This window comes from Myotis myotis, unplaced genomic scaffold, assembly GCF_014108235.1.
Source record: "Myotis myotis isolate mMyoMyo1 unplaced genomic scaffold, mMyoMyo1.p scaffold_m19_p_1, whole genome shotgun sequence".
In the NCBI taxonomy this organism is placed as follows: Eukaryota; Metazoa; Chordata; class Mammalia; order Chiroptera; family Vespertilionidae; genus Myotis; species Myotis myotis.
This window is the reverse complement of record NW_023416313.1, coordinates 142,000,552-142,023,642: the sequence shown is the minus strand read 5'-3', so window position 1 is coordinate 142,023,642 and position 23,091 is coordinate 142,000,552. Positions and strand designations below refer to the sequence as shown.

The window sequence follows — 23,091 nt, the reverse complement described above, 5'->3', positions numbered from 1 at the left end:
TTCACTGCACTCCCTTCCTATCACTTTAATAAATCTGCTGTGCTTTGCTGAATCTGTCTGTCTCATTCTTGAGCTTTTTTCCTGCGCAGTGACAAGAACCTGGACACTGTCACCAGGTTGTGGCCCTCCATGAGCCCTCCAGCATCAAAAGTATAAAATAACCTCTCACTACACGCTAAAAGAAAAGGTACTCAAATTTTGCACATTTTTCTCTGAAAAAAAAAAAGAAAAAGAAAAATTGACTCCATGATTTAAAAAATCAACAGTTTGCAAAAATTTTCATTTTCCCACCCACACTTGGCAACATTATTCTCTGATGTCCCATCATGATTATCTCTCTCCACCTACTCTTGATCATGTTTTAGACAAAGAGAACAAAGCCATGTATTTATAAGATATGTAATATTCTTGCTCCATGAAGACAAATTATCATGCTTTTTAGACAAAAAGGAAGGAAGATTTTATTGTTTTATTGGCATGCTCTGCAATTCTGCATCCCCCTGGTTTCTTCAGGTGTGGCTACATAATTTGTTAAACAAATACTTACTAAATGCCTACCAGGGGCCAGGTCTACGTTAAGGCATGTTCAGCCCTATCCTGGGCTTCGAGTCAAATGCATGTTCTTTGTTATGATAAAATTATTTGTCTCCAGGGCCTACTTAGGAAATTGAACCCCAAGTTATTAGATCTTGTTCCTAGGAACTGGACTTACAGCTCAATCGTGGCAAACTAGCAACATCTAATAAGTATGAAAACTTTCCTGTGTACCAGGCACTGCGGAGTTTCACCAATCACCATATTCCAGTCTCATGTCTATGAGATTTTCTAGGTAAAGAAACTGAGGCACAGAGCGCTGAAGTAACTTGTGCACTCTCCCAAGAACTCTTAAATACGAGTCTAATATTTAAACCCAGCACTCTAACTCTAGGACCTATGTCCCTTACACACCATGCTGCGCATTGTCTTACTTCTTTCCTTGGACTTTCGTCCATTTAGGACTAGGTAGGGCGCTGCCTGTTCTAATATGCTTCAGGAGCCATGCTGCTTACGGCTCCCCACCATGATCTCACATCCCACCTGAGCATGCCATGCTGTTTGGATTTCTGAATGCTGCCCGTTGTCAGTCTTCTCACCACAGTTCCCACCCCTACACCTGGCATGACATTCATCTTGACAATCTGCATTGACAAGTTGGATTCCCTGTCTTCCCGACTGGCAGGACCTCTTCCCTGCAGCTTATTCTATTTTACAACCCATGAACCACCAGTGTTGTCCTCTTACCAAATCCCCTCCTGATCTGAGGTTCCACTGCCTTCCAAGGTAACTCTAACATGTTCTCTAATTTGCTTTGCACCCGATATACAATCCCCCCCCCCACCCCCACCCCCCCGGGCTTAACTTTTGAGACAGACTATGTGTAACATCTGGAACAATGAGTGGCTATTCTACAAATGTTTTCCACTCATCAAATATCAGAATTTTGTAATTAGAGCCTAAAATTTAATGATTTATTCATACAAAATATATTATAACAAAGGCCCTGAGAAAGAATTTAAGAAAACACAGTATGTGATTTCAGACAATTTTGTCAAATGTTAATCAATTACCTGTAGTATCCTGTCTACTGTGATAGGCCTTGTGGAAGTTGAAAAAAAATTAGGCATTGCTGAGACTTTCAAACTGCTTATAATCGAATTATTATATAAGAAGCATTTGATAAGTATTAAAGTACTTTATATCGAGACTAGAAACCATAAAAAAATGAGATATGGAAAGTAGCACAAGACAGAGAGAATTGGTGGATCTTGAAGATCAATCTAATATTGATGAGCCAAGTAACCAAGATTGGCATCCAGGCTTGGAAAAGAAAGCTGAGCAACGGCCAGAAGTTAAGAGTATGACAAGGACAATGACTTGAAGATAAAGAAAGACTCAGTGGAATAGGAACTGCAGAGTCCAGTGAGATCGCCTACAGTGCTAAAAGGCAGGACAAGTAGATAGGTTTAAAGAAATAAGAAAAAGCAAACTACTAAACTAGGGAGAGATAAGATGGAAGCCAACTAAAGACTCATCAGGTGTAGTCTTCAGGACGGAGCAGGGAAAAGGGAGGGCCAGGAAGGTGGTGATGGAGAGGGAAGCAGGAGAGGACTCAGCTATGTCAAATCTCACCAGTTCCAGTAATCAAGGCATGCATTTAAAAGCCTAGACTAGTTGCAGTGGAAATGTTAGGGCTGCAGCCAAGATGACATTTTAGAAAGAAAGGGGAATGCTGGCATTGTGACTGGCACTACTAGCAGATAATAGCCTCTAACAAAGTTTTCTTGCCTTTAACCATTCTTCCTATATATGTCATTCCAAAATACCAATGTTTTAATAATAATTTCTTTTCCCAAATATTTCAATAATCTAAGCATAATAAGATATTTACAATCACCCAAGCATAATAAAATCCAATTGATTTGACACACTATCTAAGTCACACAAAACCCATTTATTGGTTTTATTACGCACTGTGTCTCACCACAGCAGTTTCCAAATGAAGATAGGCTCTTGGGGAACAGAAAGACTTTTAAGAGATATGTAAGCAGAGACATAGATGTAAGAAACTGTTTTGTTTAAATCTGGAACTCTACTGAAGAGTATAAATACTCTTCAATACAGATCTGCCTGAGAAAAACCCCGTGGTCTGAAAATTCTCCATTCCCAAGTTTCCTTTCACAGTGATCTTTCATCCACTTTCCAAAAGAAAGGCATGCTTCTCACATATTCCAAATTACAAGAGTGCTCTTGGAAAATCCTCTTGGAGAAAAATAAACAGGCAATTTGAGATACTATGTTGGTGTAAATAGAGAATAACTTTAATGACTTCAAAATAATTATTTTCCAACTCAGTTTCTAATTCATGCTTTCAACACAATTTGAGAAAGATTCAATGGACTTATTAAAAAAGTTTAAAATAAATTCCTAAAGATAAATAACATTTCTTTTTTGGCATACACCTTGGCTTCTACAATTTAAAAAAAAAATCGTCACCCAAGAATATGTTTTCATTCATTATTTTTTTTTTTTGGAGAGAGAGAAAGATAGAGAGATAGAGATAGAGATGGAGATGGAGATGGAGAGGGAGAGGGAGAGGGAGAGGGAGAGGGAGAGGGAGAGGGAGAGGGGGAGGGAGAGGGGAGGAGAGGGAGAGAGAGAGAGTGAACATGGATGTAAGAGAGAAACATTGATTGGTTGCCCCCTGTATGCAAATCTGATCAGGAATCAAAACCACAATCTACTTATGTGCCCTGATGGGAATCGGACCTGCAACCTTTTGGTGTAGGGGACGATTCTCCAACCAATTGGGCCACCCAGCCAGGGCTTGGCTTCCACATTTAAAAAAAAGGAACTTACAGTGGGGCCTTGACTTAGGAGTTTAATTCGTTCAGAGACCGAGCTCATTAAGGAGCTCATTAAGGAGCTCGTTAACTCAAATTACTCTGTCAACTCAAAGCAAAAAATCGGCCGGCCGAGAGACAGCTGGTATCTCAAAAAACTTGTTAGTCGGGACACTAGTAAGTCAAGGCCCCACTGTATATACTTATATGCATAGCCCAAGGATACAGGCAATAGGGTAGTGAAGACCTGGGAGGGTGGTTAGGGGATGAGAGGAGGGGGGGAGAGGAGAAAATGGGATATATCTATAATACTACCAACAATAAAAAAAATTTTTAAATTAAAAAATAAAATGTTTTTTAATAAAAAATAATAAAAGGAATAAAATTGTTGCTGAACTCTGTCAAATTTAAACAATAAGAAATATTCACCCACCAAATTATCAACTAAATTAAAAAATCATTTTCATTAAATAATCTATTTTCAGTAACATTTTATTTTCTATGATAAACAAGCACAGATCAAAATTTACAGAATATTTATCTTTCTTGAGAAAGCTTTTACCAATAAAAACTGTGGTGACAGCTTAATCCACGATAATGCTTTAAATATTTAAAATATAATAAAAATTAAAAACAGTATTTATTTTTATTGTAAATAATTATGGAGAGGACCAATAAAAGACTTTCAAATTTAAAAAAACACATTACATTGAACTATCATTCTGTATGGAACATATAATATATTCACAGAAAACAAGGAAGTTGTAAATTATAATATTGTTTCAAGTGATGACCTCACTCTGGGAATGAGTTCCAAATTAGCATAAAGCACTTAGCTGAATGGAAGGAGAAGTTCAAGGAGACAGCTGGAGGAGCTAGCAGAGGAAGAGAAATAGGATCTGTTAAGTGCAGGGGTGAAGTGAGGAGCAAGACTGGAAAAGGGGCAAAGTATCAACACTGTTGAAGGACTGAGATTAGTCAAATGGGATAAAGACGAAAACACAGCCAAAGTGGGTAGAGGTAGAACATCAGCGTATGGCAAAAAGAGCCTTGCATTTTCTTAAGAAGATGTGAAAATCAAAGATGAGAAGTGAATTTATGAACCAGAACTGACAGCAGAGCAAAAACTGAGCACGAATCTGAAGTGTGGTGGCACAGAAGGGAGAATGAACTGAGGCTGTGGGAGGCAGCCAGACCAATCAAGACCACCTTTTGTTGTTGCTGTGGTTTTAAGTTAAGAGAGACTTGAATGAGAAGAGGAGTCCCTCACAATAAAGAAACCAAAATGACAGGGGTAATTTTATGAGGTAAGTGCATAGGGATACATTTAATTTATGGCCTATGAAGTTCTCATGTACTTTTTCTATATTCTGTATTCTGTGTTCAGTACTTTCATAATTCCCAAATGCTTCCATACATTCAATCACAAACAGAAGCTCTGGTATTGCTCCTTATATCTATATATGTAAAAGCCTAAGCGACCGAACCACCGAACGAACAGTCGACCGGTAGCTATGATGCGCACTGACCACCAGGGGACAGACGCTCAAAGCACAGGATTGGGCTCCCTTCTGTCTGGATCTGGCCTGCGGGGATTGGGCCGAAACCAGCTCTCCAACATCCCCCAAAAGGGTCCAGATTGCAAGAGGGCGCAGGCCACGCCAAGGGACCCCCTCTACTAGAGGCCCGGTGCACAGATTCATGCATCAGGTCTCTAGTAGATAAATAAAAGTTGATAATTAAGAAAAGGAGGCCAAACCGGTTTGGCTCAGTGGATAGAGCATCGGCCTGGGGACTCAAGTAGAAAAAATAATAATTTCATATTTACCATGTATTTTTTAGCAAGTTACAAAAATTTCAAATACTATAAATAGGATCCTTTGGGGATTTTATGAAGTAATATCTACATTAATTAACATCCTTCTGAAACATATAATAATAATGAAAAAATACAGACAAGGAAAACAAATTTTCTAAATGATATAAGCCTTAGAAAGCTTTCACCTAGGTTATATGCAGGAGATAAAATGGAAAAAAATACACACACAACACAAACAATTCTACTTTTTTGCACATTCCATACTTCTACAACATTGAAGTCTTGTATAAGCTAAGGTACATTTTTCCAAACATAGACACAAATCTAAATTTGACCAGCAGCCCAACAGATTGCATGAGGAGGACTTTCACAATCAGCCTCTTCAACCCACATGATCCCTTCTGGAGAATCAGGAGGAGGACAGGACAGAATGTTTCTGACACCAGGTACAACCAGAAACTAGGACACTGACTTTCATAAGCTAGACAGCACAAGGCAGAGGACACCAAATGCTTCTGGGTATCACTTTTATATCCAGAGGGACAGAAATCTGGTCCTCAAGATCAGCGAAAAAAAACCTTCCCACCACTCAAATGACTTCAATCATGGTACTTTTTCTGAACTCAACCAGAGACAGAATTCCAACCCCCAGCCCCTACCCCCATTACACTTTGAATTTTCAGGTTCAAAAAGGTGAATTCTTCCTTTTGATAAGAAATACAAAATGGGGAAATGAGGACTTTCAAAGAACAAATCACACACAATCCTTCTTAACTAACCAACCACTTAACCATTAATAGCAATGCAATCTAGACTTTTGCTATCTGCTGGGACACTATGGATGCCATCTATGTGACAAGATGGTGTTTTCATACAATTTTATTCATTTAACAAATATTGCTAAACAACTAATGTGTGCCAGGTGTTAAGGATATATTACATAATAAAAGCATAATATGCAAATTGACCAAACAGTGGAACGACCAGTTGCCATGATGCACACTGATCACCAGGGGGCAGATGCTCAATGCAGGAGCTGCCCCCTAGTGGTCAGTGCACTCCCACAGGGGAAGCAGTGCTCAGCCAGAAGTCAGGCTCACGGCTGGCGAGCACAGCAGCAGTGGCAGGAGCCTCTCCTTCCTCCACAGCAGGCAGGTGGTAAAGAGTGAGGGGTCCCAGACTGCGAGAGCCCTAGGCTGTGAGAGGGATGTCTTACTGCCAGCTTAGGCCCGATTCCTGAGGGCACCGGACCTAAGCCGGCAGGTAGACATCCCCCGTGGGGTCCCAGACCACGAGAGGGCACAGACTGGGCTGAGGGGACCCCCCCTCCAGTGCACAAATCTTGTGCACTGGGCCTATAGTTAGTAAGTAAAACAATGATATCTGCACTCTGGATGGGTATACTCGAGTTAGTGTTATAGAAAAAAAAAAAGAAAACACATATCAGAGCCAGACGGTACAGGGGTAGGGGTTGGGAGAATGTCTGAGTGGACTGTAGTTTCAAATAAAGTATGAGAGTGATGCTTACACAACTGGTGATATGTGAGCCAACTCAAGAGAGGTGAGCTTGAACTTTACTGTCTCTGGATACGGAGTTACAATCTTTCCTAAGAGGCTGATATATATATATATATATATATATATATATCTGACAATGGTGAACGTTCAAATACTTTTTTATTTTTTCATTTGTTTCAGTTGAGGGACATGAGGAATTCCCTATTTTTGATGAACAAATTTTGAAACAACTGTCAACTTTATGATAAAGTATAAACTCCTGAACCTGGTATCTGCATGTAATTAAGCCAGCTCTTAATAAGACACTTACATGATTGAAAATTCAACATGTAAATAAGTAGCAGCTTAACTAAAGTTATAGCTGCATGATATAAGTTAAAGACCCATGATACCTAGGACCTGTGTGTCTTTGCCCCCATGATATCCACTGGATGCAGAGCAGTGCTTAGCTCATGATATGTATTCAATGAATATGAGTTGGCTGAATGAAGCAAGGAATGGTTGGGGACAGTGGGGATGTGATAAGTAATAAGGATTTTTGAGATTACAGACAATAATATGAGAGCTGTTTGACCTCTTCATATGCTCAAGGGGCACAATTTGACTTTTAACCTAATTTAACTCTTTAGAAAACCACATTATTATAATAAAATTGTGCCAAATGTCTGCTTATTGCATCTGAGTTGTGATTGCACCTATTTGTTTCAAAGAGGAGATGGGAGGCAGTGTATGCTCAGGTATATTTTATTTTTTTACCTCACTACAGAGGCAGCAGCCTGGGGTGACAGGCTCAGGAAAGCCAATTAAAGGCCTAGGCATAGAAAATCAGACCTTCAATATCCAGGCAGTCTTCTGCAAATGCAATGAAATATCCTCCTATATAATAAAGAAGTAATATGCAAATTGACCATCAAGTCCTCGCATAAGCTGGCCTCCCCCAGGTGGCCACAAGATGGCTGCCACAAGATGGCCGGCAGGGCAGGGCAGTTGGGGATGACCAGGTCAGCAAGGGAGGCCAGTTAGGGGTGACTGGGATGGCAGGGAAGCAGTTAGGTGTCGATCAGCCTGGCACGGAAGTGGTTAGGGGGTGATCAAACTGGCAGGCGGGGAGGTGAGTGGTTGGGAGCCAGCAGTCCTGCTTTGTGAGAGGGATGTCCCCCAAGGGGTCCCAAATTGGGGAGGGTGAAGGCTGGGCTGAGGGACACCCCTTCCTACAGTGCACGAATTTTGTGCACCGGGCCTCTAGTAGGACATAACTATGTGGACCATGAAAGTCCTCTCATGTCCTGTAAGGAAGGATAGATATCTCTGCACATAAACCAGCTCTGGAGGTCGGCATGCTGCAAAGGAATCTGCCTTGGGGACACCTGTGGGAGTGGGGAAGCAAGGGCCAGGTTTGGGAAGATGTCATGTACTAAGTTTTTAGATGTCACTACAGTTCAATGTTGCCTAGTTAAGAATAAAAAAATATTTTCTTGATAATTGATAATTGATTAGCAAGCACTGAGCTACAAATCTGTGAATTGGCATCTTCTTCCCCATGAAAACGGAGAACAATGTAGCAGTCCTCTGTGGTACATTCGTTGTTCAAAAGTACAAAAACACCATCTTTACAAATTTTGAATCCCACAAAAGTCTGTTATTCTGAATACATTAATTCCTTTAGGGCAGAAATCATTATCTTTTTCAACATTTAATTGTATGAAACTCAATAAATGGCAGTTAAACGAAACAAACAATAAAGAATTCAATGTTTCATTTTATTAACAATGTTCAAGTGAAAATTATTTAATAAAATGAAGAATCAGAAATTATGATCAGCATATATGACAAGTAGAGAATTATGGAAGTTATATAATAATGGGAATTTATCAATGATCTAAATTTCATAGACTGGATAGCTAGTTTAACTACATTTAGCAACAACTGCTCAATTTCCTCTGGTCTATAGAAAATGGCTTAATTATTAAAAAGTTATATATAGCATATAATACCTTTTATTAACAAACTAGAGGCCTGGTGCACAAAAATTTGTGCACTCGGGGGGGCAGAGGGGGTACCTCAGCCCGGCCTGTGCCCTCTCGAAGTCTGGGACCCCTCAGGAGATAACGCCTGCTGGCTTAGGCCTGCTCCCGGGTGGGAGAGGGCAGGCCCAATCCCTAGGTGCAGCCCCTGGTCGGGCTCAGAGCAGGGCTGATTGGGGAGTTGGGGCACCGCCCCCTGTCATGCACAGAGCAGGGCGGATTGGGAGGTTGCGATGCCACCCTCAGTCACGCTCAGGGTAGGGCTGATTGGGGGGTTGGGGTACCGCCCCCTGTCACACTCAAGGTAGGATCATTGGGGAGATTGCGGCACCACCCGCTGTCATGCACAGAGCAGGGCCAAACAGAGGTTTGGGGCGCTGCCCCCTGTCACGCACAGAGCAGGGCCCATCAGGGGGGTTGGGGCTCCGTACCCTGTCACGCACAGAGCAGGGTCAATCAGGGGGTTGGGGAGCTCCCCCCTGTCACGCACAGAGCAGGGCCCATCAGGGCTTGGGGAGCTCCCCCCGTCACACACAGAGCAGGGCCGATCAGGGGGTTGAGGAGCTCCCCCCTGTCACTCAGAGAGTAGAGCCGATAAGGGAGTTGGGGCACTGCCCCCTGTCACACACAGAGCAGGGCGGATCAGGGGGTTGGGGCGCCGCACCCTGTCACACTCAGGGCAGGGCCGATGGGGAGGTTATGGCTCTACCCCGTCACACACAGAGCAGGCCCGTGGGGGGGGGGGGGTTGGGGTGCCGCACCCTGTCACACACAGAGCAGGGCCCATCAGGGGGTTGAGGCACCATACCCTGTCACACACAGAGCCGCAGGGCGATCAGGGGGTTGGGGAGCTCCCCCCTATCAGGTACAGAGCAGGGCTGATCAGGGGGTTGGGGCGCCTTCCCCTGTCACGAACAGAGCAGCGCGGATAGAGAGGTTGTGGCCCCGCCCCCTGTCACACACAGAGCCGCAGGGCGATCAGGGGGTTTGGGCGCTGCCCCCTGTCACGCTAATCCCAGTGCCGGGAGGCCTCATGGCTCCTCTTATCCCGGTGCTGAGAGACATATTACCCTTTTCCTATATAAGATAGAGGCCTGGTGCACGGGTGGGGGCCGGCTGGTTTGCCCTGAAGGGTGTCCTGGATCAGGGTGGGGGTCCCCACTGGGGTGCCTGGCCAGCCTGGATGAGGGGATGGTGGCTGTTTGCAGTTGGTCACACACCCTTCAGGGTGGGGGTCCCAATGGGGTGCCTGGCCAGTCTGGGTGAGGGGCTGAGGGCTGTTTTCAGGCTGGCAGGTGACTGAAGCTCCCAACCACTCCTTTTTTTCTTTTTATTTTATTATGGGCCAGCTTTAGCTCTGAGGCTTGGCTCCAGCTCTTAGGCCTCCGCTGCTGAAAGCAGGTATCTGGTTTGTTTGGGTTCTATAATGGAAACACTGTTTCAACTCCAGCTCTGAGATCCCGGCTGGCTGAAAGCAGGTTTCTGGGGTTTTGTTTAGCTTCTATATTTGCAACAATGTTTCAAAATGCAAGCTCAGAGGCCGGCAGCGGCAGGTGGGGAATGTTGGAGTCTTCCATCACTGAAGCAAGCAAGCCTCATGTTTGCTTCAAGCTGCCTGGCTGCGGGCCGCCATCTTGGCTGGCAGTTAATTTGCATAGTGCCCTGATTAGCCAATGGGAAGGGTAGCGGATGTACAGATAATTACCACGTTTCTCTTTTATTAGATAGGATTCTGGCTTTAAAAAGGGACTGCTATCCATGAGAAGAGTTAACTAACATGTTGAACATTAAATGAAATGTTTACAGTAAGAGGCAAGACATTAATAACATCAAGTTGATGTGATTCTCAGACATGTTTTACTCATTTACCTGATATTTTGAGTTACATTCTCGATGCATATAATAATGGCAGCATAAAGGAAAAATGTTTACGAAAGCAAGGTTACTTATAATGTCAAACAAAATGGTCTTAGTATGTCCACTGTGAGCAAATGCTGAAACATTACCCATTTAGTGAGTATTAATAACATATTGAAACCTAGAATTAAGTACATAAAAAGGAACAATTGCTTCCTAGACTCAGGAAAGTTACTACGTAGCCAGTAATTTGGTGTTTAATCTGCCTTTTCAATAATTTTAAAGTGTTTCTAAATACCTATACCACACATATTTGGAGAACTTTTCTGTTTTGCAGAAGTTGAGGGGGTATTTTATAGCTTCCAAATGAAAAACAAATAAGTACCTGTAGAATTGCAACCTCATTACGAAGCTGGCTTTCTTGTTTTGTTGGAAATCTTAATTTGTCAATGATTTTAATAGCTACATCTCTTCCTGTTTTACGATGTTTTCCTTTAAAATAAAAAGGAAATATTAGCATAATGTTATTAAATACCATTTATTAAGAACTCCAGAATTTATATGAACACATAGAAACTATAAAAATGTTTCACAAAATAAATTAACATTTCTGCTGTGCATTGACTTATATCCATAAAGATTTCATTTATTGGCTCTATTATTCTAAATCATATATGTACTATAAAATTAGCCACTATTTAAAACACAAAATAATTGGAACATTAAAGCTATATGTATCAACAGCCTGATATTTCTCATATAAACATGTTTTATAAACAGGATATTGAGCTACTTAATATAGAAAATACTCATACCACCAGCACAATGCTATCCTTAAGAAAGTATAATTTAAAGTTCCTGATAAGCTAATGTGTATTATAATGGAAAGAATAAACATCTTGGCTCTATCACTCATTAACTTTGGGATCTTAAGTAAATCACTTAAGCTTTCTGAGTTTTAGGTTCCTCATCTTTCATAATGAGGTTGTTATGAGAATTAGATGAAATTAGTTCTGTAAAGTACACAAAGTGTCCAGATAATTATGCACACTAAAAAAATGTTAGTTATCGCCCTAGTTGGTTTAGCTTAGTGGATAGAGTGTTGGCCTGTGGCCTAAAGGGTCCCAGGTTTGATTCCAGCCAGGGACACATGCCTGGGTTGTGGGCTCGATCCCCCCCCAGTAGGGGCCTGGCAGGAGGCACCCGATCAATGATTCTCTCTCATCATTGATGTTTCTATCTCTCTATCACTCTCCCTTCCTCTATGAAATCAATAAAAATATTTTAAAATATGTTAGTTATCATCATTGTTGTCGCCATCATTGGAACATGATAGGCCATTTCCATACATTATATCCCATTTAATTATCACAACAAACCTTTGAGGAATCTATAGGGCACCCTCAAAGGCTTAGCTATAGTGTAACAGGTATAGAGTAGTGTTAATTGAATCTAAAAATGAAAATCTGAAAATGAAAATGGACCTAATTACTCAAATTTTTCGGTCACATACAACCTACCTTCAAATTCCATTACTTTGACATCTGTTGTAAATCTAGTGTTCCTTTCCCCTGTACCTCACTCTTGCTATTCTTTCTGACTCATTCCAGCCAGCTTCCTTTCAAGACTGACTGTTTTCATGTTCTCTACTTCCTTACCACCATTCCTTACTATTGGGACTCACTGTAATCTCTATTCCAACTTAGCCATTTTTCTGCAACTACTCTCTTCAAGGTCACAGCTTCTTTTGTCTTTACGCCTCTGTCACTATAGCACTTGGATTCTCTTCTGAGACCCTATCCTCACCCACTTCACCCTCTATGTGTCTAGTCTTAACTTTTCACTCTTCCTCATGAAGGCCTCCTTCTAAGTCTACTCCTTCAATGTTGGATGTTACCAATTATCTGGCACCCTGCTGGTCTCTCTAACCGCATTTCCCACACCTGCCTCACCCCCACATTATGTGCAGTTATGGATATTAACCAAGCTCGATACACAATGTGTTTGTTTTTTTTGTGCATTTGACTATTACATTGCAGAGCAATACTCTGTGAGTGATGTAATTAGTCTCCCCTATTACACTGTTATGCATTAACAAAAAGCAACAATGGTTGCTAACTCATTGATAGGTTTGCCATAAAAAATAATTTGAGCATTTTAGAAGAATCACAATTCCTTTGTAAAACAGAGTAGAACTTGATTAATTTTCAACTAAAAAGCACAATATTATATTTATTATAAGTAATACTGAGTAAGATGTAATTATTTCAGAGCACCCGCACCTCACAAAAAAGTAATTTGTTATTAATTTAAGGAACTGAAAATTATGATGTCCTTTTATAGGGCAGGTAACACATTAACATCAAATGTTTTGTAAAGACTTGACAAATATAATACAACTGGCTAGAATCTAAAACAGCAGTGGTCAAAATAATAAGTTCACCAAATACGATTGACTATAAGAAAAAAGATAAAAATTCAGTATTTCATTTAAAAATTTAAAAAATGCAAACCTTAATGAAATACATACATTGTTAAAGGTATTAGAATTAAAAGATTTTTTTGTGTCTAGTTACATGATTGATTTTTCATGGCGTTCTGATGAAGTATGTTTAAAAAATGGAAGTAATTTATTTATGAATTACAACTTCCTGGTTTCTCAATATTTGTCTAAATAAGCCAATATTTAACCAGTATTTCATATAGTTTGTTCATATTTAAGCAAAATATGTTTTTTAGAAGTGAAAAACTCTTTCAAAACATAAATGTTCCAATTTTCCAAATAGTAATTATTTCAAGAAAAATGTCTAAAAAGATAAATCAGAGACACATACAAACATATATACACACAGGTCTTATCTTTTATATTTTTGGAGATATAACTTATAAACACAAGTAGCTAAAATTTTAAATTAATAAAAATACTTAGTGAACTAACCTACCTCCATAAACAATTCCAAACTGCCCTGACCCCAGTACTTCATCAGGAAAAATCTGATAGACTGTGCTGATATCCTGTAGGTACAAGTCCAAAGAAAAACAAACATGAAGTGGAACAAAACATGAGTCCTAATAAATTACATAATGTTATTAAGTGTTTCATAAACATTAAATATTTCAAACAAATTACAAATGCTAGATAAAATCTGTAATATGACCATAATATTCAAAGTACATTCTTCAATTAATGTAAGACTGTAATGTTCTGAAAACTATTCTGCTCTTAAGTAGCAGAGTAATGTCCAATGAAGTGTGTCTCATTAGAGAGAAATAAGACTTAATGTCATTTACTGTCAATATTCAAAACAGGATTTGCTCATTGAGATGGTTATTTAGATGTTTGGGTTAATCATCATAGGTCTGTGTGAGTCCTGGTTCCAACCACTCCACTCCTTATGGCTAGAATGGTGAGGCTGCTTCTTTATCAACCACCACATCCCAATGAATCTAAACGGAGAGGAGGCAGCTGAATTCACTGCAAGCGAGCAGCCACTACAGATGGATGACAGCCACGAGAAATTCTCGTCTGGCGGTAACTACAACCTTCCATGTTTACCACTTCCATAAGTTCCAAATGTCTACGCTGTTTCTCTTTGAAATAATACTTGCCAAAGCATTATGTGTTAATCTAGGTTGAGCAGTCTGTGATTTGATGACCACACTTATGAAAGCACAACCCAATACTTTGCCACTTTACATAGGATATATTCCTATTACATCCTATGGAATTTTCTCCCTATCTTCTACTCGCGTTCTCTTTGACCTTTCAAAAATAAGTCTTTTTACATCGAATCCTGAGATCCTATACACGTCTATTCTTTTCTTATGCCCTTCCCTATAGAAAACAACTACAAGCTGTCAACATCCTATGATCCCTTCACAGTGTCTATGGGGTAAGTTCAGGTTGTTTGGATACAAGAAAGTAGATTAGTACCACTCCAGCATTCTGAGTCCAAGCTACAACATCTTCCTCTGATAGCTCAATGGCCCACCAGGAATTTTCAGTGGGCAATCATGGCCAAACAGGATGGAACAACCTCACAGGTTTCTAGAATTTCCCAAAGGCTTATAAGTTAAACTATATTTCTTAGTCTTCTCTGGCTAAGCAAGAGCAAAAGGAACCTGCAGATCTTGAATAAGCTATCTTGTGATCAACGGCACAAAAATTCATCTAACCTCCACTCTGAAGTTTTCCTAATTCTCTCTAATCTTTGGTTTTCAGTTTACTTTATATCAATTTAGCAAAGATTGTAAGCTGTAATAGAGTTTCATGGAATTTATTAAACTCACATCAGTGTAACTCTGCAAACGTTGCTTTTGGTCACAGGCAGGTATAGCAGGCAAAATACAGCCAAAGGTCTTAGTCACAAGACGAGGTGAGAAAGACCTTATTACTTTGGGGCTACTTGCCATACGGACAAAGTATTACAAATAAAGCAAACATGGCAGAGTGTAAATTCTGTCATAATATGTTTGACCTATAATATTCAAAAACTCAGCTGAAAGGATGGAGTTATGTGCCCTGCGTGACAAAGATGCTAGTGTGTAGACACATAAAATCTAATTTATGCAGCTTTTTGAGGTTTCCTTGATATGTACAAGTGACTGCAACAGCATTTGCAACTCCTTGTCACATGACAGCAGTCCTTTGTAGCAATTAGGAAATGAGAATAAGGGCATGTTTAAGCTATTCATGCAACTCAAAAAATTTATTTTATCTTATTTCATATTGTGTAATATCACTCATTAAAATTCCAGTACCAAGATACACAAATGTGTGAAAAATTAGAAACTGCATTATAATTGCTTACCTGAGATGAATAATAGGTATTTAGCTCTTAATACTATAGAATAAATTACAGAAAAGTCACCAAAATAATCCATCTAATGTAATGTTTCTAAAATCTTAATGGAAGAAAAGTACCCAAATAGACACTATTTAATTTTCTAAAAATTACTAAAATTTTAAATTGTTAGATAAATAAAAAAGCGTATTTTATGATGTCCTTATTTTCCAATAAAAAAATCACATTACCACATTTTATATTACTAAGTATATACTCACCACATTTTCTTGAATCTGGCAATTTGAAACTGAAATACTCAGAGAAATATCTCCTGGAAATACATGTTAAAAATACACAAAAGAAGTAAGAGAGGTAACAGCATAAAAAGTAAACACATGCTTACTAATCAAGCTGCAGGGGTATTTTTAAATCAGAGCAATTAAATTTTTCTATAAAAATGTCTATTAGAATATTTCTTTTTACTATTACAGATTTACTCAATCCAGCTTGGAAAAATAATATTTTCTCAGTTTAGAATGTGGAGTCATACAGACTTGAGTTCGAGCACTGGCTTGCCACTTTGTGGCTCTGGTACAAGCTTAACTTAATCTCACTTGGGCCCGATTTCCTCACCTGTAAAACAGGCAAGTCATTAACATCCACCCGTTCAGGTTATTTTAAGGCAGTGGTTGGCAATCTCATTAGTCAACAGAGCCAAATAACAGTACAATGATGGAAATTTCTCTTGAGAGCCAAATTTTTTAAACTTAAACTATATAGGTAGGTACACTGTTATTAACTTAATTAGGGTACTCCTAAGGCTTAGGAAGAGCCATATTCAAGGGGCCAAAGAGCTGCATGTGGCTCGCGAGCCGCAGTTTGCCGACCACGGTTTACGGCATTAAATTAGAGACCTTATGTAAATGCTTAGCACCAAAATAGGCATGCACATTCTATTAATATGTACATTAGTTGGAGAGATCAATGAAAAAGAGATATATCATAAAATAAACTATGATGTGAAAACCAGGGGTTCTTCCCCACAGATTTCATTGTGGCAATTTCATTGATAGCAATGATGAAATTTTAAATTACACTTTTATACAGATTTCCACAGTATTTTTTAAAATTCACCCTCAATATTTGATTCTGGTCTCATTTTCATAAAAATCTATCTCATTTGACTAATGACACAGATTTCTTCCTGGGATAAAATTATCAAGGGTTTCAAAGTACTAGTATTCTGCACACCATGTACACCCATGGTAGCCTAGCCTGCTTGGTGGTTTTCTGTTAACTCAGATTTGCAAATAGCAAGCCTGGCATTCCAGATCAGGTTCAAGAATACTTCTAGGTCTCTGCTATTGCCTAATATTTGGGTTTACATAAATTTGTTCAAATTTAATATAAGGTAAAAATAAGATAATTTAATGAATGTAATATCTTAGTATATTTGTTATCAAATAAACTAAATCATCCTCAGAAGGCTCTCTACACCTGCTCTACAGATAGGAAGCTAGCAGACTCACTGTGAGAGTTGGTTCCGGAACCTACGGATGAGCCCTTGGGAATGACGGGCATGAGGGCATGCTGGATCGCCACCTCCCACATCCTGGCCACATCAGCACCAACGCCACTGGTGAGGACACTGCCACTGGGTGATGGGCTGGAAGGATTGACCACATTTTCTCCCACGTAATATACTACATTTGCTGTAGTGATCTCAAAACAGTGAGGGTTGGCCCCATTAGGAATTAAAGCTGAAGGTTTTGCTGGTTCCAGAGATAAAATTTCTGATAAAGGAATTTCCTGTGGAAGAAAGAGTATGCTGATATAGTTTACCAAAAGTATGCAAACTTTCAAGTAAGATTCATGCCAGGAATGTGTAAGAAATGACATTACAAATGGCCATCACTTATATAAAATGGTTTCATGAAATACTAAATTTTACAAAGCAAATTTTAAAAATATCTTTGCTAGAGGAAATATAATCATCTCATTTTCCCAGAAAAATTCAAGTGCCTTTTTCATTATGTTCATGTGGCAAGTATGATATCAATAAGAATAATGATTTTGATTCTGCCCCAAAATCTAAGACATAGAATATAAATGACAGTGAGGTAGAATGAAAACACTTTTGAAATGCATTTGGGTATGAATGGCTGTTTTTAATTTTTAACTATTTTTTAAAATATTGGAAATGATTCATATAATTTGACTTGATACATGTTAATATAGTAATACAGCCAAGTGAATAATTTTAATGAGAAAAATCACAGTGATTGGTTTTAAAAGCATTTGCTTTTAAGACCATCTTAATATTAAAAAAAAAAAAAAATCATCACATTGTCTTCCAGGAGGTATGTAGTGACTAAGACATAATAATTTTTAAAACATATTTTTATTGAAAAATTAATGAGATAGCCTTTTTCCATTAGAGCTGTGTAAAGTGGCCACAGAGAATCACTTCAACTATGCCTGAGCCAGCATTAATTTTGAAGGAGCAAGTATAAACTGTTTTCACTCTGAATTTCTTTTGGAACCTTGTTTTAATGGCGATACATTATTCCACATCTGTATTATTTCATGTAGAGAGACAGAATGAAAATTGCTGCCAAACTTTTTCAAAGTGCTCCTTATGAATATTGACTATGCAAGGAGAAATCAGACAAGGTTTCTTAACTACTTCCAGTGATGCTGCAAGGCTGTAGAAGGAAAACAATGAAGAAGCAACAGGAAAAAAAAGTTGGATGTAGTGGATTTCAGAAATTACTTTTGGCTAATTTGCTGTGACCTTGACTTTTCTGTTCAAATCACACATCTCTGCTAACATACTCAATGAGCTTCTCCTCACCCACCATCAGTCCCTGGGACCAGAAGCACTCCCCCAGGAAATGTCAAATTCACCAACAACTATTATGGGGTCACAACCCAACTCCTCCAAAATTTTAAGTTACAGAGAAGAAAAATTATCTCTTAGAGCAAGCACAAAAACAGTTATGCTTGTTGGATGTATTTTGCATATCTGATACTCTACGTATAGAGAGCATGGGACTGCAATCAAGGAAAGAACCATCCTTGCTTACCTTGTAGTACCTGCTTCCGGTATCATTTTGAAAGAGGGTAATACATTTGCTATCCAATCTCCAATAGTGCCGTTTCCGCTGAAACAGAGGTTAGATTCAGGATCTTTTAAAAACTTTCAAAATATTTACTATTGATAAAATAAAAACATTTCCCAGTGGAGACAAGATTTTATGGTGGAAAGTGCATGAAAGACACTCAGTCAATTTCACACTCCAGAAAGTGACTATTGAGCAAATGTGTGATAAGTTTGCATGTCTACATCAGAGTTATAAGCAATAAAGGAGGTGATGTATTATTCTCACCCAGAATAGGGCAGGGCATTTAGTACATGCATAATAGTAAATAGAAAATACCCTTTTAAAATTTATTTGACTGCTTGAATAGCTAAAGGTGGACTTGTAGTCTGTAACAAAATAGAAAGGCTTAACAGGAGATACAAAGTTCATACATTCTCATTATCTTAGAACATATGGAATACCATGTTGATCCAGCCAGGTACTCTGGCTTCAATTACAGATGGAAGAATTCTGAATGTTACAATAGAACTGAAGACTATTTTGTTGAATAGTAGGGTTGACTCCATGGGATCAAAGTCAGGGGAATGTATCAAATCAGTTTACCTTCTCTCAAGCTCCCTATAGATCTCTAAACTTACATGATTTGGTTATCAGGTCCTTGTTCATTCTAGGTACATCTTCCTTTTTAGGGGTGGTGGTGGTGTGGTGTGTGTGTGTGTGTGTGTGTGTGTGTGTGTGTGTGTGTGTATGTATTTTCACCTTTTTAGACCCAAAAGCCCTAGCATTATTCTTGGTCTCTTCTGCAACCAATTTAGACTAGTCAAATATATAAAATATGCTTTAAATATTTGGCACCATGTCTAGGTAAAGCTATATCATGTTTAGTTGAGTCCTACATTAAGTCATGCAAATCTTTCTCCAGCACAGAAAGTTGAGATTATAAATAATTAGGTTATAGGTGTTTATCTAATGAAATAATGGGAATACTACAGATAAGAAGTAACGAGGAAAACACTACTGGTAACTGAGAAAAAAGCTTATCATCACATTTCACTTTAACTTTAAAACATGGATTAAATTTTTCTCTCTTACCCACATGTACAACTTCATTCACAACTATCAGGAAAGTCTAGCGTAGTGAGCAGCTTAGATTAAAATTTAAAATGTGGTGTCTTTTATCTAATAAAGTATACTGTCCTAAAGTCAGTTTTTAAGTGAACACTTAAGGATTTAATAAGAATATAATAGTTATCATTGTTGTTTTTTTCTCCCTAAAATGCAGTATTATTTTTAAAAAATTCCGAATCACAGAGGAGCATTCTGACAACATAGACTGTCGTTTTCATTTCTACTATAAAATGGCAGGTGGGCATTCAAGTTGTCTGAAGATTATCCCAAGTAATGGAGATAAGTGATTTGTTTGCCCAAGATTGCTGTCTACACTCTTTTCTAACTTAGTTGCTTGCTCAGCTACCTCTGACACCCAGAGACTGCTAAAGTGCTTGCTACACCGATCCAGGACATGCCTGCAGGGAATGTGCTCCTGGTGGCTTAGACATCCTACGTCTTCACGGGCACTCGGGACTCCTAAAGTGAGCAACACCTGAGAAAAATGCCCGCCGGGCACCTTACCAGTGTGTCCTTGCTGGTGTAGTGAACCATCCACCCCTCCTTCATCACTGTGCTGCCTTTCCTCTTCGTGTGTTTGACAGACTGCACAACTCTCATGAGCGGGATGTTGTTGCTTGTTGATGGACTTGAAAAGTCAAAATATTTCAGGAAATAAATGCTTTTTGAAAGAAATCTTTTTTTTCCTGTATAAAACCTTATTTCAGCTATTTCAAAGTGAAAGTAAGAAAAATTTCACACCCCATTTTTTAGTGAAATGTATTGTCAGAGTACCATGGCTCAGCTTCTGGATTACTCTGAAGAATGATAGGCACATCACAGGTACACTCGAAAAATCCCAAGGCACGATAATAAGTGCCTTCATCTCCAGGCTAACCTCTATGGTGTTCAGTTTTGGGTAAATAACAGGTAGATTACTGTCTTAGTGTCTTGAGGCCACAGTATTCACGACAGCATATTTGCTCACTTATTACATACTAGAGGTTCAGTGCACGAATTCATGCATGGGTGGGGTCCCTCAGCCTGGCTGGTGATCAGGGCCAATTGGGGCCATCTAATTGGGGGAGGGACCAGGGGAGGTTGGCAGGCCACAGGAGGTTGGCTGTGGGAGCACAATGACCATCAGGGACCAGCTCCTGCATTGAGTGTCTGCCCCCTGGTGGTCAGTGCGCATCATAGCGACCAGTCAACCGGTCGTTCGGTCATTCAGTCGTTTGGTCACTTAGGCTTTTATATATATCGATTACAGGCAAAATATTGATCATTTATAGATAACAGCATTTCACATAAATTTGAGTCTCTGAAAGTTTCATAAAAATTAAAAGCTGTTTAAACTGTTTTTAAATAACCATTCCCCATGGAATTATGCCAACCTTTTATCTCTCTTTTTTTCTGTCTCTGTGTCCTCTTCCCTTCTCACTCCCACATGTATCCATGCAAACACAACACCTTGTAGCCTCCTTTGATACTAAAGAAATGTACATATTCAGAAGATAGGTGGACCATAAAACTAATATTTTCCAATATTTTAGAAATAGGCTTTACTCTATTAAATGGAAAAAATGTCATTATTTGATTGCTTTAATCTGATGAACAATTTCAGTTTGGCAATGCATATGGCATTTATAAATGGACACAAGAGTTTGAAAACACTTATAAATTAGAGATTGGGAAATTTTCTGTAAAGGACAAGGAAACAAATATTTTAGGTTTTGCAAAATACTAAACTCTGCCAACTGAAGAGCACATGTGCCCACAGACATTGTGAATGGGCATGATCATGTTCTGATACAACTATTACAAATCGGGCAGCATCCTAATTTGCCCAGAGTGTGCTGACCCCAAATGTAAAAAAATGGAGATCAGATAGTAATTTAAAAAGTATAGATGGCTAGATCACAACTGTAAAATTTCACACACTTCTGAAAGTACAGTGTAGACATATGTGATATTTGTAATAGGGGCCAGCTATAAAATAAATGCTATCGTCTGAGATGCCTCCCCAATCTTTGTGTTTCTATACAATAAGGTTCGCATAAACAATTTAGTAGTAAAGTTGTAGATGGCAAATATGAGAATCCCTCACATGCAAAAAATAAAAATAAATTTAAAAAGTGGGTCAAAGACTGAGGCAATGCTAGAAAAGGATGCAAACTACACTTCTCCAAGGGATCCTGACCTCCTAACTCCAAAGGCTTTCTATCCTCTGCAGAACACAGCTCATTCACGAACAAATTAAGCACACACTAGAACTTTCTTTTGTAGTAGATTAAAATGTCAGCTGGAGGTCCACTGTTGGACCGAGGCTGTGAGTGCAGCCCTCACCTGATGGTTCTGTTGGAGTCCTCTGGGTCTGGGTCTGGGTCCTGCATTTCCCCACTGTCGTTCTGGCACTCTGCCATCACCATCGCAGCATCCTGGACCATTGCTTCTTCCATGTCGTCCATGAGCCCACTGTTCCTCTCACTGTCATTGTCGTCACTCCCTTCTTCCATGACCACATCAGACTCTGCCCCAGGGCTAAGCAAATCTAAAAAAATTGTTTACACCTGTGAAGATTAGCCTGAAATCCTGGAGCCAGGGCTTAAGACAAAGGCAATTCGAAAAGGAATCAACCAGAAGCCCTAAAAGAGTAGTTATTTGAAGAATTTATCTTTCCTGTTTTAAAAAAATTTATTTATAAGAATCTGAATTTATGAGAGGATGAATAGATAATTTACAAGCTGATGCTTGTTTATTATGCCTAAAAAACATGAAAAGTCATGGAGAGCCGTAGAAGAAAGGCAAGGGTGGGATAGAGGCGAAATGCCGGGAAGCAAATGATACAGGCAAAAGTGAAGTAGAAATTTCTCAGCCCTGGTGGGAAGAAAAAAATATTTGGGTAGATGAGGGAAACTTCCACATGCAAAACTTCTCAGGGTCATTGATTCTTTTTAAGTCATAAATTCCAATATGTAAAATTGGTCACATAAGAAGCATTTTTTAAATACCTAAGATATTGAATATTTGAAGTTATATTGAATTACCAAGTTGATAGTAGTGAAATAAATTATAACCATTTACTGATACAGAGTACTTATTTTAAAATTAGAAAATAAACTGATCAGAGATTCTAGCCTGCCAAGCTTGGAAAATTCACATTTTACCAGATTTATCTGACTGTCTGGGAAAATGCAATTTCAAAGAAATTAACTATGTCAAAAATGGCACTTTCCCCCTTTAGTTGTAGTTATCAAGAGTATATTGACATTTTCTGGGTTGGAACAAAGTCCATACCACATGTCACAGGAAGTGGGAAAATGGCCAAGCTTTCCATTTTGGCAGTTAATTCATGCACAAATCTCCAAGGCACAAACTAATCAGGGAATATTTGCCTGAAGAGAATTCCCTTCTTCTAATAGTTAGGTGTTTCTTCCAGAGAAGAAAGTTATAGAGAAAGATAATCTTGTTCTTCAGTGTTTTAGCAAAATAAAT

At 39.0% G+C, this 23,091-nt stretch overlaps 1 protein-coding gene across 2 annotated transcripts in view; it reads right to left on the bottom strand.

The window, feature by feature from the left end:
• PRKD1 (protein kinase D1) overlaps positions 1 to 23,091 on the bottom strand; it is a 303,270-nt gene that overhangs the window by 32,965 nt on the left and 247,214 nt on the right. For both annotated transcript variants that reach the window (XM_036354098.1, XM_036354107.1), the window contains 7 exons: positions 21,943 to 22,147; positions 20,122 to 20,245; positions 18,472 to 18,549; positions 16,915 to 17,194; positions 15,664 to 15,716; positions 13,541 to 13,613; positions 10,984 to 11,090 (listed from right to left, as the gene is read on the bottom strand). In XM_036354098.1, coding sequence (XP_036209991.1) covers positions 10,984 to 11,090; positions 13,541 to 13,613; positions 15,664 to 15,716; positions 16,915 to 17,194; positions 18,472 to 18,549; positions 20,122 to 20,245; positions 21,943 to 22,147 — 920 coding nt within the window. The remainder of the gene's footprint in view (positions 1 to 10,983; positions 11,091 to 13,540; positions 13,614 to 15,663; positions 15,717 to 16,914; positions 17,195 to 18,471; positions 18,550 to 20,121; positions 20,246 to 21,942; positions 22,148 to 23,091) is intronic.